An 18626-nucleotide genomic window follows, 5' to 3' on the forward strand; every position below is an offset into this window, starting at 1 on the left:
GGTGGGGACTGTGTACTCAGGGGCTTCTGAAGGTGTGGGTGTGCCTGCTGTGTGATGTTTTTGGGTCACAGACACATCTCTATTTAACTCAGTGTCCCTCGTGTAATTTGCATATTCATTAGGAGGGAGAATTCATAGCTGAAGCCTGGTCCAACCTGAGAAGGGGCTGGTGGAAGCCACTGGGTCCATCCTCAAGGGGAGTGAAGAGGTCCACGTTCTGATCCTTGTTTGAGGTGATGAGACCCTGCCCTGTCCCAGGACTCTGTTCACACAGAGCTTCTCCTCCGGAGGGCCAAGCACTTCCAGGACTTTCCCCTCAGTGCCCCCCACATCTGTATGGCTTGAACACATCTGGGCACACTTGGGCTTTGAGGTTATTTCTGGGATCCTGGAACTCCCCAAGGGATACTACAATGGGACTAAAAAACCATCCCAATGCTCCAGAGGTTTCCATTGGAGATATAAAGATTTCTAGAAGCACCCCCTGCATACATGTTTTACTGCCTTGTCAATATCATAAATGTTCCTCCCCAAACGATAAGTATTCACAATTTGACCTTCTGTCTCCTGTACTTACTTTAGTTTTGATATTTTTAGGAAAACAAACTTTAGTTTTATTGAAAAAGGAAATTCTGTTTCTGAGGAGATTCCTGCATCTCTGCACTCATTTCTGCCACCTTTGCAGCCCTCAAGCTTGTAACTCTGTGTTATTGGGATTTGGCGCCCCCTGCAGTCTGGTCCCCACCCTGCAGTTAGAGCCTTTGTGCTCTCAGAGGCATTAACAGTTTCGTGTCTCTTCTGTAGGATTGAATACAGGGACTTCATTTCACATGCCTTGTTCACATATCCTATTCTCTTATGAGCCTTTTGTTTTGGTTTTGAGTCACACTTGGCAGGTGTGAGGGCTTACTCCTGGCTCTGTGCTCAGGAATCCCTCAGGTAGATGGATCCTAGTAAAATATTGGTAAATCATATATATATATATATATATATATATATCTTAAAATTCACACTGAGTGTTCTTTGCTGAAATCATGTAAAAGTGCTACTTGCTACTTTAAATAATTCACTCAAATAAAAATACTGTAAACTATCAAAATAAAAGAGGATTTAAATATTTAAGTAAAGACTTTAAACAAAAATTTTATATTAAATTTGCTAAGTTAACGAAGACTTCAAAAACCAGGCATAAGTCTAACATAGCTGCCAACAAGTTTATTACATAGCAGTATTAGTGGAACAAATATAAGTAAACACAAAATGGATAGAATACAATAAAGTTTTATGGCACATATGACTTTTACTCTGACTTTTTAGCGATACAGAATAGTATTATTTAACGAAATATACTTAGAGAAATGCAAGGGGAGAGAAAGAGAGAGCCATGTTCTTGAGAAAACATGGGCTTCTCCAAAAGGGAAAAAATCCTTGAGTTCTGATTTCTGGTCCAGAAACACCACCTGCATACAAGTTTTACTGCCTTATCAATATGATAAAAGGATAAGTATGCACAGTTTAAGCTTCTGTGTCTATATTTATATTAATTTTGGTTTTCTTGAGAAAGCAAAATTTATTTATATTGAAGAAAGAAATCCCGTTTCTGAGGAGTTTCTGCATCTTTGCAACCACTTCTCCCATCTCTGCACCCCTTCTATCCTGCAACTCTGTGCTCTTGGGACTTGGCGCCCCCTGAAGCCCGGTCCCCACCCTGCAGGGAGAGCCTCTGGGCTCTCAAGGGCTTCAACCTCTTGGGGGTCTCTAACACAGGATGGAATCCTGAGACTTCACTTCAGAAGCCTTGTTCACAAGTCATATTCTTTTATTTATTTATTTTTGCTTTTTGGGCCACTCCTGGCGATACACAGGGGGTTACTCCTGATTCTGCTCTCAAGAATTACTCCTGGAAGTGCTCAGGGGACCATATTGGATGCTGGGAATTGAACCTGGGTCGGCTGCAGGCAAGGCAGATGCCCTACCCGCTGTACTCTCACTCCAGCCCCAGTTCTATTCTTTTATGGGCTTTTGTGTGTGTGTTTTGAGCCAGACCTGGCAATTCTGAGGTTGAGGGCTTACTCCTGGCTCTCTTCTCAGGAATAGCCGAGATCGATGCATTCTAGGAAAATATTGGCAAATCAAGTAGTTTTATATATATAATATGCATAACTTAAAACGTGACACTGAGTCTTCTCTGCTGAGATCATGTAAAAGTGATATAATAAATAATTTACTCAAATAAAAATAGATAAAACCATCAAACTAAAAGAGGATTTAAGTCTTTAAGTAAAGACTTTAATATAAACACAAAATTATATTAAATTTGCTGAATTAATGAAAAATATTTAAAAACCAGGCATGAGTCTAACACAGCTGCCAACAACTTTATTACATAGCAGTATCTTTGGCACAAATATAAGTAAATTAGGATAAAATTAATAAAGCTTTATGCACATATGACTTGTACTCTGACTTTTTCAGTGATATAGAATAGTATTATTTAAAGAAATTTACGTAGAGAAACGCAAGGGGAAAGAAATAGAGAGCCGAATTCATGAGATCACATGAACTTGTCCAAATGCAAAAAATCCTTGAGTTCTGATTTCTGGTCAGACATGATAGAAGTTTGGAAAACATCTTTCCACCAAGCACACGTGAAAACCTGAACAAGAGAAAATCAGAGATTCACTTTCTGTCTCTCTGTGAATGCAAGGTAGAAAGAGATGGAGAGATAAGTAAAATAGTATCATCTAAAGAAATTTACTTAGGGAAGTTTAAGGAGGGTGAGAGAGAGAGAGAGAGAGAGAGAGAGAGAGAGAGAGAGAGAGAGAGAGAGAGAGAGAGAGCACACAGGATTGTGACAGAAAGGACAGTCCAAACACAGAATTTGGTCATCATCACCTGAGCCATCTTTCTCCTTTGTTGATCCCTAGGATTCTATATCCCTCCATCTATGTGTTGCAATACAGACACTGAAAAGTTATCATGTATATCCTTTTTCATACTTTCAAAACTCAGTTCTTATTCAGAGTGATCATATCTAACTATCACTGTCATACTCCCCCTCATACACTTGTAGCAAGCTTAAAATTATTGACCTGTCTTTCCAGCCCCTGTGTTTCCTGGCATTGAATATTAATCTCATACAAAAGTTTAAATCCCACAGAACGATGAAATTATTCTATATCTATCCCTCTCCTGACTCATTTTACTAACCCAGATACTCTCCATTTCCCTCCATTTATAAGCAAATTTCATGATATAATTTTTCCTGGTAGCTGCGTAGTATTCCACTGTGTAGATGTACTATATTCCATCCAGTTATCTATTCTCAGATACTCTGGTTGTGTAAGATTTGGGTATTTGAATACAATATTGTGATACAGTAAACATGTGCTTGTCTTGTCTTGTCTTGTCCTCCCATTGTTCATCAATTTGCTCGAGCGGGCGCAGTAATGTCTACATTGTGAAACTTCTTGTTACTGTGTTTGGCATATTGAATACTCTCGGTAACTTGCCAGGCTTTCCAAGAGGGTCGGAGGAAACGAACCCAGCTCAGCCAGGCTGGCTTGTGCGCAAGGCAAATGCCCTACCGCTGTGCTATCACTCTAGCCATAATTTACCAAAAAAAAAAAAAAAGGTATCTCACTGAGTAGAAGGCAGCCATCTCTGAATCCCTAAGAATTTCCAGCATGGTACCACACAGTAGGTACTGTAGGTACTTAAGTATCATTAGCAGCAGCACACAGTAGGCGCTTTATTATTGGGGCGGGGGGGGGGCTCATGGCACTTGCACACAGATGTGTGTATGCGTGTGAGATTTTGGGGTATGCCTGGTAGTGCTCAGGGCTCACTCCTGGCTCATCTTGGGGAACCATATGGGTGCCGGTGATTGAGGCTCCAGCCCAGCGGGTTTGTTTTACAGGGTTAGTGGGAGATGAGAGAAGCCACAGCAGTGATGGTGGGAAAGAATTAGGCTTTGGCCTAGGAGCTGTGGACCACAGGAGTCGTCCTCCAAAGCAAGTGAAGAGATCGCCAAGGAACACATCCCGGGCGGGTGCCCAGGGGCGCAGGGAACGAACCCGGTGGCATTTCAGACTCCATCCCTTGACGTGGACATGCGAATATATTTCTAAATTAGTGTTTTGGGTCCATTGGGGTCAAGAGTGAAAATTTTGGGTAATATGGAAGGTCAATTCTTAGTATATTGATTAGTACCCACGTTGCTTTGAAAGAGGTCAACCCTTTGATATTCCCAACTGCAGAGGATGAGGATTGCATTTCCTCTACATCTTTGCTAATATAAAATATTTTGGTTCTTTGTGATATTTGCCCTCCTACCTGGGTGAGGTGATATCTCATAATTGTTCTAATTTTCATTTCTCTGATAAGTGATGAGGAGAATTTGTTCCTACAGTTCTTTGCCTCAAAGTCTCCTTTAAGGATGTATCTATTTCAAACCCCCATTTTAGATGGGGTTCATTTTTTTGTTAATTAATATAAGTGCTTTGTATATGTTTTATTAATTTTACATCATATGAGAGGTGGACAGATATTTTGCCCAGTTTTTTGCTTCTCTTTTGATTCTGTTCATCATTTCATTTACATTGATTGTGTCATTTAAGACAAATATAATACTGGCAACTCAAAGCATGAAATGGGTGAAAACTTTGGCTCCACCTTGACCCCAAAATTATTAGTTTATGGGAGGAAAATTGAAAAAAGAAGGCAAAGAACCATGTGTTTGAACGTAGCTGAAAGTAACTGCTTGTTTGCAACACAAAACGTTTGTCATGGGCTGACCACAATCACAAACACAAAGTCAACTTCAATGTTGAGTGCAGAAACAGCCGAGAGAGTCAGTGAGTCCTCAGGTGGAATTATGATCAATGTTACTGGATCGTTGCAGGTTCAGAGTCGGGACACACCTCACTTGTCTTCACAGCGCAGGGCCTCACTCAGCTTCTGTGCACAGAGCAAGGTCCTAGGATGTGGGTCCTCCTTCCACAAGCACCAGGTGAAACATAATCTGCTCTGGACTCGCTCCCCACTAACTACTCATAGAGACACCAGGGTACAGAACTTCCTCCTTAGACTAAGATGGGCCTCAGGTACCTTATGTGTCTTCTGGAAACCCCAAATAATTCATGAGTGGGTATGATCATAGTTGTGTTCACGGCAGCACCAAATACAGTAGCCAAAATACACACAAAACACACAGCCGAAGCATTCAGTTCTGTTTCTCCTCATTCAGTCATTGAATATGTTATTTCTCTCCTTCAGTTCTGTTTGGAGAACAGTAATCATTGTTCCTTTCCTTCTCTCCCTGTGATTCCTGAGTCTCCCTCTCAGTGTTTTCCTCAGGTCAGAGAGCATTGAGAGGATTGTTGCTCTCGGCGCACCCACAGAGAAATCGGATGTTCTGATGCCCCTACCTGGATTCAGTTCACATCCCTTAAACAATCACTTGGTCCCTTGACATCCTATTGCTCATCAATTTGCTAGAGCTGGTGCCAGTAATGTCTCCATTCGTACCTATCGCGTGCTAGGGATGTCTGCTTGTTCTAGGAACACGAAGATCTTCAAACCGATCTTTCAGGGTCTTGATGAAGAAGTCTGACCATCTCATAGGTGGGTGGCCACGCAATCATTTGATATCCCGTGGAATCCAGTCGGTAACAGCTCTAGTCCAGTGGTCATCTCCAAATCTCATTACGTGTACAGCCCATCTGATTTTGGACACCTTGGCAAACGAGACAGTGTCCCTGATTCTTGACCATCAATGGACATTGGAACTCTGGATTCTTTCTCTCATTTGAGTGAAGCGTGATACTCCAAGCATAGCTCTTTCGATTCCTCTTTGGGAGACCTGAATAGCGTTCTCATCCTGTTTTAAATTTGTCTTTCTTCGTTTTGGCAGCCTAGTTTGGCCTTGAGATTTTATCAGCCTCTTCTTCCTCATCCTTCTTAATGCTGCCGTATTGATGGCTCTTTTAAGGTGAGGGGAATGAGACCCATTGTATTTCCTGGTTTTGGCATATTGAATATGCCACGGATAGCTTGCCAGGCTCTGCCGTGTGGGAGGGATACTCTCAGTAGCTTGCCAGGCTCTCCGAGAAGGATAGAGCCTTTTAAGGCGGCCTCTAATCGCCCTTGTAAGTGTTCCCATGGTTCAAACCATATTTGAACCCTATCAAATATGGTGCGGCAATCCTGGAAGATGGGTATTAAGTGTCTTATGATGTGATTGTTATTTCAATAAAGAATAGAATCATATTTTCATTGTCCCGGTGCTCTGTGGGAGCTAAGGGTGTAAGTGCCTGGTGGTCTACGCATGGATTGGGTGAAGTTCCTCACTCTATTCAGCTAGGGCTGTGACTCTAATGACTTTTGGCAGCCACAAAGCCTGCGGTGTTTTCTTAGTGGGCCTGGGAGGGCAGAGGCCGGTTTGCAAGAATAACTGTGGGTTCTGGTACTGACAGGACCTCACTGAGAACTCTTGACATCCCCTGGAGAACAGACTTCCAATAATATCATGAAGCTATAGAAATGAACCCCGAGTTTCAGGAATATAAACTCTCAGTTCAGCTTCATAGAATTGAGAGCCCAGAATAAATCCTTAGATCTATTACAGTGAATCTTTTGGAAAAGATTCCATCCTATGGAGTGAAGCAAGGAAAATCTCTTCAACAAATGGTGTTGGGAAAACAACACCACATATAAAAACAATAATATAAGATAGAATTGAATTCATATCTCACACTAGATACAGAATTTAGTTAAAAGAGGACTTATTGTCCAGCTTTGACAGCAGAATCCTTAAAACACAGAGAGTAAAATAAAAACCTCTACGCTCTCTCTATGACACTGATCTTAGAGAGCTCACCTATAGTTTTGCTTCAATAGCAGAGAGAAAAGAAACTAAAATAAATAACTGGGACTAAATCAATTAAAAGATTTTAAAGGCCATGTAAATGACATTAAAATTAAGGTACCCTAACTGACTGGGAGTAACATGTACCCACCAAACATCAGAGCCAACCTAATACCTCAGATATTCATAGCACCAAGCTCAACATCCAAAAAAATCACCCCCCATAAAAGGGTTTGGAAAATAAACAAATACTTTCCAAAGCAACATTTCTATGCCCTGTAGGCATCTGAGAAGTGTTGATGAACACTTAGTATCAGTGACATATTAATACAAAGGATAATGAAGATCATCTCTCCTCAGTGAGAGTGGCTTATATCAAATATACTGGAAACAACCATTGTTGGAACATTGTCAAAGGGAATACTGTTTCTGTGTTTGTGAAAATTTATCGATGGAAAACACTATGAGATTTATCTAAAAAGTGAAAATAGAATTTTCACATTAAAAGTGATCCTATTTTTGATACCTTCATGCAAGCTTGAAAACATTAATTTGAGAAAATCTATGTCAACATATGTTCATTACAACATTTAGTATAGTGGCCAGGGCAGGAAATAATCTTAATGTTTAATAAGAGTTTCATGGATAAAAAAGAGTTTTATGCATAAGAAGTTGTGGTGTATATACACAATGGGATACTGTGCAGTTATAATTAATGACAAAATATCATTGTTTTCTGCACCATGGGAGGAAGTAGAGAATATCATATTAAATTAAGTAAGTCAAAGGAAGAAGAACAAACTCAGAAGATCTTGTTTAATTATGGTACACAGAGAACAGAGTGTCAGGATGGACAGGATCCAATGATAACATCTAATATTTAAGATGCATCCTAAACATCCTATGGGGTTCTTGAAAGGAAGCAGGTGGGGACTCAAATCACTGGGAAGAAGAGGCTGAGAACAAGGGCCACGGCAAAGTGTGGGGGTCCGTGAGGATTTGGTGCTGGGAGAAGCTCAGGGAGTTTGGAACCCACCAGCGTCAACACTCAGACTATTTCCTCACTAAAAATAACAAAACTAAAAGGGGAAAAACACTCATTTGTTTAAAGGTATTTATTTAAGAAGGAAAATCAAACATACCTCATAAAAACACACGAGTCTCCAGTAGACAATGAGATAGAGAATAAACAATTTTGAACTAGAAGAGAAAGTAATGAATAAAACTTATACATGTGGATAATATATTTTTTTTCTTGGGGGGGGGGTTGGAGCAATAATACAGAGGTAGGGTGTTTGCCTTACACTTGGACAACTTGGCGGACCTGAGTTCAATTCCTCCACCCTTCTCCGAGACCCCAGCAAGCTACCGAGAGTATCTCGCCCGCATGGCAAAGCCTGGCAAGTTACCCGTGACTTATTCGATATGCAAAACACAGTAACAATAATTTTCACAATGGAGACGTGACTGGGCACGCTAAAGCAAATTGATGAACAATTGGAGTACAGTGCTACAGTGCTTTTTGGGTCACACTGGGTGATGTACCCAGGAATTACTTCCGGAAGGGCTCAGGAGAGCATTTGGGATGCTGGGTAGGGCGTTTGCTTTGCACGGGGGCGACCTGGATTTGATTCCTCCGGTCCGCTTGAAGAGCATGGCAAGATACCAAGAGTATCTTGCCCGCACCACAAAGCCTGGCAAGCTACCCGTGATGTATTCAATATGCCAAAATAGTAACAACAAGTCTCACAGTTTGTTGTGAGATGTTACTGGTGGCCACTCGAGCAACACGATGAACAACGGGACGACAGTGTTACAGTGCTATTGTATTCTTTAAATATATTTCAATGAAAAAGAAAAAAAGTGACCCCTTAAAACCCTTCTCCTCCTGCCAAGAATTTCGGGAAAGAGAGACTCCTGGTGGTCAAATGCACCCCTGCATATACCTATCTCCCTCAGCAGGTTTGTGTCTGGGCTCACAGGGACTTGCCCTCACTGTATGTCTTGCATAATAAAACACGACTGTGTCCTCAGTTATTGAGTTTCTCACTTTCAGGAAAACTTGGTTCTTGGAGATGTCCCTGGAGATGCTGAGTCGGGACTGAAGACTTGGCTTATAGTATGTGTTTCCACTAGTCCATACAGCACCAATCCAATCCAGCCCCTTTCCAGGGGGCTGGCGAATCCAGCTTACATCATAGCTAGTTAGAGAGAATCCAGAGACCAAGCATGTGAGGGACAATGCCTGCAAGGGCGTCACCAGCTTGGTCCTGACTCCTGCAGCTATACCTGGGAGAGGACACCTGGGGACAGAGACCCACAGTGAGTCACGGGCCCAGAGGCCCCAGGCCCACCTTGGAGCCATTGTGCAGAGGATACTCATATCTGGGAGCTGCCACCAGAAAGAGGAGGAACCGGCACTGATGTACGTTCCTGCCCATGAGGGCCATGATCTCAGACACTGTGTCTGGGGGAGAGAGAGCCCGAGTTAAGCTGAGTGTGAACGTGGTTTTAATCTTGGGTCCCAAGTACGATTTGCATGCGGGAGCCTCTGCAGAGAAAGGGGGAACCAGGGAAGGCTGGCGTGTGAGCTCCCTGGTTGGAGGTGCTGACTGTGGCTCAGAGCACTCAGGCCTGTCCCTGGGACCGTGTGAGAGCCGGACCTCTTCCTCCAGCACAGGAAAGGTACTGAGGAGCTCTCAGAAAACAGAAATTGCTCAGGAGGAATGTGCAGCTGGGGAGGAGAGTTCCTGTGTCTCAGGTCCTTGATGACCAAACCCAGCTCCCCCAGGGACTCTACCCTGTAGACAGGTCACTGTCCCTCCAAATCCCTGTGAAGTGGCTCCTGTTCTACTGTATATAGAAGTCCTGGCATGTGTACACAGTATAATTGTCACAGTAAATTCTGACTTGTACTGTTCCAATTTATGATTAAATAATTTTCAGTCTACTTACTCTCTCAAATTGCATAAATATTTCTTCACGAGGGGCAGCTTCACTCCTTATTATCTACAGTGGTTTTTAGAGTGGGTTCATTGGGACAATGATTCGGTGTATATGCATCAACATCCAATTATGATGAAGGAGAAATTGAGAAGTTCTACATGGAGCTAGAGAAGTTCTATAAAGAAGATCGCACCTTCTATAAGATCATTGTCTTGTGCATAAATATGATTTTAATGCTAAGATAGGACAGAGAAAATCAGCCGAAGAACTCCACATAGGAACCCGTGGCCTAGAATGGAACGAACAGGGTGAGAAACTATCTGCGTTCATCATGTCGACGAAGACCATCCATGGTAACTCACAATTCCAGAAGACCGAATCTAAACATTGGACATGGGTGTCTCCCAGTGGATGGTTCCACAACGAAATTGACCACATCATATTCAATCGACGGTTTTGCCTGACTGATGCCACTGTTGTCCCAAAATTCCAAAGTGGATCGTACCACCGTCTCCTTCATGCAAAATTAGAATTTTTTAAATTTGCTCTTCACAGAGCGGGGAGAGAGGGATGCAAAGTTTAAAAAGAGAATGATCACCAACTAGGAGCTCTTTGGCACTATTGTGGCAACATGGGAAGATGCTGTCCTAGACAACATTGATGAGGAATACAATCGATTGGTTCAGCACCTCAATGATTGTGCGAAGAACTCTGAGAAATAGATAGCCAGAAAAAAACGACTGTCTTTGAAAACTCTCGAGCTCATTTGCCAACGTGGCTTGGTGCGAGCCTCAGGCAATCGCAAGCGAACATCTGAGTTCGCAAAATAGTGCAGAGAAGCGATAACGAAAGACCTCAAAGAGAGAAGAGCAGCAGTGCTCGCAGATGCGGGAGAAGCCTGGAAAAGCATTCGCAACGCCTACCTGTCCTTTGCCAACTACAAGACCAAGATGATTGCCCTCCTACATCCTGATGGATCTATCACATCTTCCAGAAGGGAAAAGGAGAAGATCATTCATGACTTCTACTCAGATCTCTTCTATAGCCAAACACACGAACCACTGTTTCCCTTAATATGTTTAAGAGTTAGATAGCTTAAGAGCGGGATTGGGATATTCACAAAGCTGCGGCCATAGGGTGATCACACAATCAGCAATCACATTTAAAGCATGACACAGTCATGGTAATTTACTACTCTATTCTTGCATGGAGCACAGCCCTGAGAGTTTTCTCATCTTGCCTGCCTTAGAATCCCTTTAGAGAGTCCCAGAATACTCAGGGAACCACCATCAACTTTGGGCTCATTATTAAGGGGACAGTGTCCACTGGATGTGTGGAGGTGTTGGAGTTCTCCTTGGCACAGCCCCTTGGCCACTAGAGGACATTGGACCTTAGAGAGTTTCCCAAACCCCATCTTCTTTGACATTTCTAATAATAATGTAGATTAATGGGTCTTGATTTGCTTATGACCAGTGGGAAAGAGACATCTCTGGTGTCAGCAATACTTCAACCTTGCCTCTGCCTTGGAGCATCAAGGCCAGTGCTCCAGAAGCTTCTTCAAGGCATAACAATCCCCTGTTTCTCTCTGCCACCTGCTTCTTAGTGCACACAGGCATTCTCCCTCAGCCTCTATGGACCCACAGCTCTCCTAATAATCTGTCATATGACTGAGGGTCAATGACTTATGTGGGCGACTATGTCTCAGCCAAGCTGCACTCATAAACTTTTGAGCATCTACTGTCCAAGACAGACCGACCAACTCCTTGTTCCCAGATTCCATGTACTTATGAGATAACTACGTGCAGGGAGATGGGGATCCAAGCATTTGATCAATGGCCTCTGCAAGGGAGACGTTTCCCCAGTCCCACGGAGACTTCAAATTTCATGATGAAACCTCATCAGGGAAGACAGGGCATGGATCAGACTATCTGGGATTTTTGAACTCAACACCTTTAAGAGGAGAGGATTTTCCTGAGACTCTAGAAAGGACAGAAAACGTGCCCACACTGTCAGCCAAAACATTTCCTTTCTTTCTGTCATTTCGCATGCGAGCTCAGCGTCCCCTGCCTAGATGTTGAACACAGGAGGCTGTGTGCCTTGGGCTTCCCCAAAACAGGAAACTGAAAGTCTCCTCCAGGGACTTAGTGAGGGGAACTGAAGTTCCTGTTTGTCCCAGGACACAGAAAGATAATTACACATTGGTCAGGCGAGGAGACTCCCCCACACCTCTGCTCACCAGGGAGCACTTCCTGTCCCAGTGCCCTGTCTGTGTGCAGGTTGGACAACCATTCTGAGCCCCTGGCACTTGGTGCAGGGCCTGAGAGATTGAAACAAGTTCAAGTCTTAGAGTTCAGGGAATAAGATGTTGTGAGGATTCAGAGATTGAAGTCAGGGTTAAAGCTCCTTCCCCCAAAACTCAACTGTGTGGATCAGTTCTCCTATTGTGCTGCTCTTAGCCATTGTTGCTACCTTGTTGTGTATCCTTTAAGCCCATATTATGAGACAGATGATTCTTTATCTCTCCCTTTTCTGCTGTCTGGTTCACTCAGCATGATATCCTCTAGTTTGTTCTATGTTTCAGAAAGTTGAGTGATTTTCAACTTAGTAAGCACGCTAAGGCCCACAGAGGGTAGACAGCATTAAGACTCTTTCCAGGTGTTTCTCATATATGTAAAGTTATGAGTAAAATGTCTTCAGAGAAATACCCCAGACTTTCTGGATTCAGTTGGAGGTGTGTAACACTAGGAGAGTAGTAAAAAATCTCCGAGGGTGGCGAGGGGGTGGCCTCGACCCTCTTCCCATGGCCGTCCAGGATTCTGGGGGGCCCGGGCCACTCTCCCACCCCAGGCCATGGGGCAGACCGTGGATGAAGCAAGGGCCAAGCTGGTTGATTGATCAGATGTTGTGTATTCCATTCTCATCCCCGTTCACTCCTGTCTCTCTCTCTCTCCATCTCTCCTGGGCCCCAATCTGGAACCCCCATTCCTTCTCTCTCTGCTCTGTCTCTGATCGCCCAGCCCACTCTTACAGTCTAGTTAAATCCCCAAACCATGCGGGGCTGGACTTCCACATAGGTGTGGTCACACTCAATAGGGTTAAAGTTCTCTCCCTCAGGGGATGCTGCTTCTAGGAAAGGGTCTCTTTCAGCAGGAATCCCAAGGGTGTGTTTCTTCTCTCGATGGCAAACAAACATAGAAGCATTCATAATGTTAATCGTTTTGTATGGACACAGTAAGAGATGCATTAAGCTTATAGAATTGCTCTCCTGGAGTCTTCCCAATCTCAGACTACAGTGATCAGACCAGATTAGTCTTTCAAATCCCTAGCAGGGTCCTAGTCTCATGATTACTTTTGGATCATGACAGCATTTGTCCATGATTAAACTCTTATAGTTAAGAATTATGGCACTGGGGCTGGAGCAATAGCACAGTGGGTATGGCGTTTACCTTGCACACGGCTGACCCAGGTTCGATTCCCAACATCCCATATGGTCCTCCGAGCACTGCCAGGAGTGATTCCTGAGTGCAGAGCCAGGAGTAACCCCTGAGCATCGACTGAGTATGACCCAAAAAGGAAAAAAAAAAGAATTATGGCACTTTGGCCAGGCCCATCTCGATGCCAGGTTAGCACATAGTTTTCCACTTGTCCTGATTCCATCCAGTTCCTTGTTGGGACCGTGCTTTAAGGGGGCGCTAATAAGTGAGTATAACTGAGGCCTAAGGTGAGAAAGCAGATGTTCGGGAATGAATGATATTCGAAGCCAATTAAAGCCAATTAAATTCGATGTTAGAAAAGCATCAAATTAATTGTCTTCTTCTGTCTATACAAAAGGAGATGCTTTAAAGTAAACTATTTAAAAGACATAAGGAGGGGAGAAAGGCATTATTAACTTAAAATACAAGTTCAGTGTCCTAGAAGGATCTGACCTTACAAATTAACAGAGTCTGATTAGGGGGGAAAGATGATTAACTGGTTGGAGAAGAGAGCATAGAGAAATGATTACAGATAAACAAAGAAATGGGAGTGACCTAGAAACAATAGACTCGGTATAGTAAAGTTGCAGGTTATAAAATCAATACCCAAAAGTCCATGGCTTCCTATACGCAAACAGTGAGAGAGAAGAAAGCAACATGAAAAAAACAATCCCGTTCACAATTGTGCCCCAGAAAATCAAGTACCTAGGAATCAGCTTAACTAAGGAAGTAAAGGACTTGTACAAAGAAAACTACAAAACGCTACTTCAGGAAATAAAAGAGGACATGAGGAAATGGAAAGATATCCCCTGCTCATGGGTCGGGAGACTTAACATTGTCAAAATGGCAATACTACCGAAAGCATTGTATAAATTCAATGCAATCCCTATAAGGATACCCATGACATTCTTCAAAGAAATGGAGCAAACACTCCTGAAATTTATATGGAACAATAAGCCCCCACGAATAGCTAAAGCAATTCTTGGGAAAAAGAAAATGGGAGGAATCAACCTCCCGAACTTCAAACTGTACTACAAAGCAGTAATAATTAAAACAGCATGGTACTGGAACAAAGGCAGAACTGCAGACCAATGGAACAGGGTTGAATACACAGACATCTCCCCTCAATCATATGCTCATCTAATCTTTGATAAAGGTGCAAGTAATGTGAAGTGGAGTAAGGAAAGCCTCTTTAATAAATTGTGTTGGCATCACTGGACGGCTACATGCAAAAAAATAGGCTCAGAACTCTGCCTAACACCATGTACAAAAGTAAGATCAAAATGGATTAAAGACCTCAACATCAGACCAGAAACCATAAGATACATTGAAGATAAAGTTGGCAAAACCCTCCATGACATTGAAGCTAATGGTATCTTCAAAGATGCCACGGCACTGGCCGAGCAAGTGAAAACAGAGATAGATAAATGGGACTATCTTAAACTAAGAAGCTTCTGCACCTCCAAAGAAACAGTGACCAAAATACAAAGACAGTCTACAGAATGGGAAAGGATATTCACCGAATACACATCTGACAAGGGGTTGATATCCAGGATATACAAAATACTGGTTAAACTCCACAAGAAGAAAACATCCAACCCCATCCAAAAATGGGGCAATGAAATGAACAGAAACTTTCTCAAAGAAGAAATCTGAATGGCAAAAAAGCACATGAGAAAATGCTCTACATCATTAATCATCAGGGAGATGCAGATCAAAACCACAATGAGATACCATCTCACACCTCAGAGACTGGCCCACATTCAAAAGAACAAAAGCAACCGTTGCTGGCGCGGATGTGGCTAGAAAGGGACACTCCTTCACTGTTGGTGGGAATGTCCACTGGTTCAGCCCAACTGGAAAACAGTATGGACGATTCTCAAAAAATTAGAAATTGAGCTCCCATTTGACCCAGCAATACCACTTCTGGGAATATATCCCAGAGAGGCAAAAATGTATAATCGAAGTGACATCTGCACTTGTTTGTTCATTGCAGCACTCTTTACAATAGCCAGAAACTGGAAGAAACCTGAATGCCCAAGAACAGATAACTGGTTAAAGAAACTTTGGTACATCTACACAATGGAGTACTATGTAGCTCTTAGAAAAGATGAAGTCATGAAATTTACATACAAGTGGTACAATATGGAAAGTATCATGCTAAGCGAAATGAGTCAGAAAGAGAGGGATAGACATAGAAAGATTGCATTCATCTGGGGGATATAAAGTAACAAAGTATGAGATTAATACCCAAGAATAGGTGAGATCAGCACCAGGAGGATTACTCCATAACTTAGAGGCCAGCCGGGTGTCCTAGAGGAAAGGGCAGTTCAGATAGAGAAGGGAGCACCAAATAAAGGATGTTTGGAGGATCCTCCCAGGAGGGGAGATGCATGTCGAAAGTAGACTATGGACTGAACATGTTTGCCACTCAATGCCTCTTTTGAAGACCACAACACCCAAAAGGAGAGAGAGAACACAGGGGATTGCCCTGCCACAGAGACAGGGGGGAAGGGGGGATGGGGGTGGGAGGGATATTATCCATGGTGGTGGAAAATGGGCACTGGTGGAGGGATGGGTATCTGATCATTGTATAATTGAAACCAAAGCACAAAAAATTGTAAATCTACAACTTTAAAAACAAATAAAACAAAATAAAATAAAGGGAAAAAAAAAGAAATGGGAGTGACTCTTGAGCACTATGATTGGTGTGTCCCAAGAAACCTAAGCACCTTGTGGCAAGGGAGAAAGGGCAAAGCAATGTTATCCTACAGAGAGTGGTTGGTGATTTGAGAACGTGGCATTCCCAGTGTCACTTGGAGTTGTCACTACCCACAGAGGACAGTGGGGAGACTGGATATAGTCTGACACTCCAGAATTGTAGGTGGCAGTTCAGTCACCAAGGAGCCCCATATAGGCACCTGCTCTGTGCAGAGGTCTGAAGGGTACATTGAGAACAATCCTCGAGGTCTGATTTCTGGATTGCCCTGTCCCCATAATCTGTCTGCGTCTTTCTGCTCTACCACACTGACAACCCAGGCTGACCCTCAGGTCGGGCCCCTGCTTCTGTGCTCTGCATTGACCTCGGTCAGAACTTTCGCCCACATTATGCTCTTTGTGAATTAAGGAATTGAAGGTCATCCTGATTTGTATGTGTTCAATGTCCTTCTAGGGGAGGGAATAAAAATACTCTCATATCAGATATGAGCATTTTTTCCTGTCATTGGGAAGGGTTTGCTCATTTTTTGTATATTGACCATTTTGATAAATTTGTAAGTTTTTAAAGTACAGGTATGAATTTTGGATTCTGCATAAGAAGTAAAGGTCATAATCCAATTATGGAATTATGGAAGCACGTATATTCCCAGTAATACTATGGTCTACATGAATCATAGCCTCTCACATTGTCAAGCTTTCTGAGGCTTCCCTGTGGACACTGATAGGATAATTATATATGTATATATATATATATATATATTTCTATTTTCCACTCACATAGTCTATACATTTGTGCATGGATATATGATCATGTATATAATGTTCTCAATATCAAGTAAGAGAAAGTGATATATTGTGATTACTTTTTCCCAGATTGCAAGGCATGCACAAAATTAATGCCTCAATCTATCACTGTCACAGTATCACTGGTATCCCATTGTTCATCTGTTTGCTCGAGCAGGGGCCAGTAACGTCTCCATTCGTTCCAGCCCTGAGATTTTAGCAGTCTCTCCTTACGCGTCCTTCCCATATTGGAGGCTCTTTCAAGGTCAGGGGAATAAGACCCATTATTGTTACTGTTTTTGGCATATCGAATACACCACAGGGAGCTTGCCAGGTCTGCCATGCTATGTCTCACTCGATACCATATATTACCCAGGAATATTGGTCATTTGTTGAGGTTACACGCCAGGTAAGCTCAGCTGGGATGCATGACCCTGTGGTGGAGGGAGCATCCCCTGAGGCCTCGCTCTAGATCCTGTCTGCTGGTCCATGCTATTGCCAGTTCTCCTGGACACACCCCAGACAGTGTGTCTGTGCTTAGGTCACGACCTTCCCCTGAGCTGGACTGAGATGCCCCCAACATCAGGCCTTCACAGACCCGGAAACTGACCATTTCCTTACCACCACGTGATAGAAGGAATGTGGCCCTGATCCCTTTCATAGAGGGTCATCTCCTCCACTTTCTCTTGTCCAATGGCAGGAGTCCAGCTCAGGAGTATAGAGATATGAAGATGTACAAATGGGCAGGGCTGCACAGAAACTCCAGAATGGGGTCTGGCCACCACAAGGAATTCATCTCAGAGAAAAGGATTTCTTGCAGAGAAAGAATTTCAAACAAAATGTGGAACATTGGGGTTCTGCCATGGATAGACCTAAAGTTCAGAAACCTGACCCCAGCCCAAAGTTCCATGTGGTACTTCCTGTATCATCTGGGGTGCTCCACACAAAATCCTAGACGAAAATATGAATAACACCGGGTGTTCTAGAGAGAGGCCATCTTCCTCTTGGCTGTTGCTGAAAGACAGAGAGACCCTAAGCCTTTCCCTCAGATGAAGCCTGGCCCTGTGAGCCCCATTCTGTGTCTCTAACCCTGACTCCATGGGGAGGAAGTCAGGAGGATCAGCGTCCCTGTCATCTCCTCACCCGGCACAGCTGCCTCCCCCTCAGTTTTCTGACACATTCAGGATGTGGTTGTCACACTGTGTGTTTCGCACAGTAATACATGGCCGTGTCCTCAGTGCTCAGCCTGCTCAGTTCCATGTAGGCTGTGTCCTTGGACTTGTCTGCAGTGAAGGTGAGTCTGCCCTGGAACTTCTGTGCATACTTTGTATCACCATCATCAGGGTATATCCATCCCATCCACTCGAGCCCTTGTCCTGGGGTCTGCCGCACCCAGTGCATATAGTAGCTGGTAAAGGTGTATCCGGACGCCTTGCAGGAGATCTTCACTGATGTCCCAGGTTTTCCCACCTCAGCCCCAGACTGCAACAGCTGCACCTGGGAGTTCACACCTGTGGACAGCAGACAGGAATGGGTGGACTGCACTTGACTGGCCCCATACCCTTAGCCCATGGCATGGGGACACTTACCTGCAGCCACTGCCACCAGGAACAGAATTCTCCAGGTCCAGTCCATGGTGGGGACCGTGCACTCAGGGGCTTCTGAAGGTGTGGGTGTGCCTGCTGTGTGAGGTTGTCAGGACACAGACACATCTGTATTTAACTCATTGTCTCTCGCATAATTTGCATATTCATGAGGAGGGAGAACTCATAGCTGAAGGCTTGGTCTAACCTGAGAAGGGGCTGGTGGAAGCCACTCATTCCATTCTCAAGGGGAGT

The 18626-nt window shown here is 43.5% G+C and overlaps 1 gene segment (V, D, J or C); it reads right to left on the reverse strand.

Moving 5' to 3' along the window:
- Nucleotides 1-9195: 9195 nt before the first annotated feature.
- On the reverse strand, nt 9196-18423 carry LOC130030709 (immunoglobulin heavy variable 1-3-like). The segment is given in 4 exon segments: nt 9196-9335; nt 16311-16455; nt 18001-18299; nt 18378-18423. Coding segments are annotated over 4 exon segments (630 nt in total).
- Between the last annotated feature and the right edge of the window lie 203 nt (nt 18424-18626).

Source organism: Sorex fumeus, unplaced genomic scaffold, assembly GCF_029834395.1.
Source record: "Sorex fumeus unplaced genomic scaffold, SorFum_2.1 ptg000044l, whole genome shotgun sequence".
Taxonomy (NCBI): Eukaryota; Metazoa; Chordata; class Mammalia; order Eulipotyphla; family Soricidae; genus Sorex; species Sorex fumeus.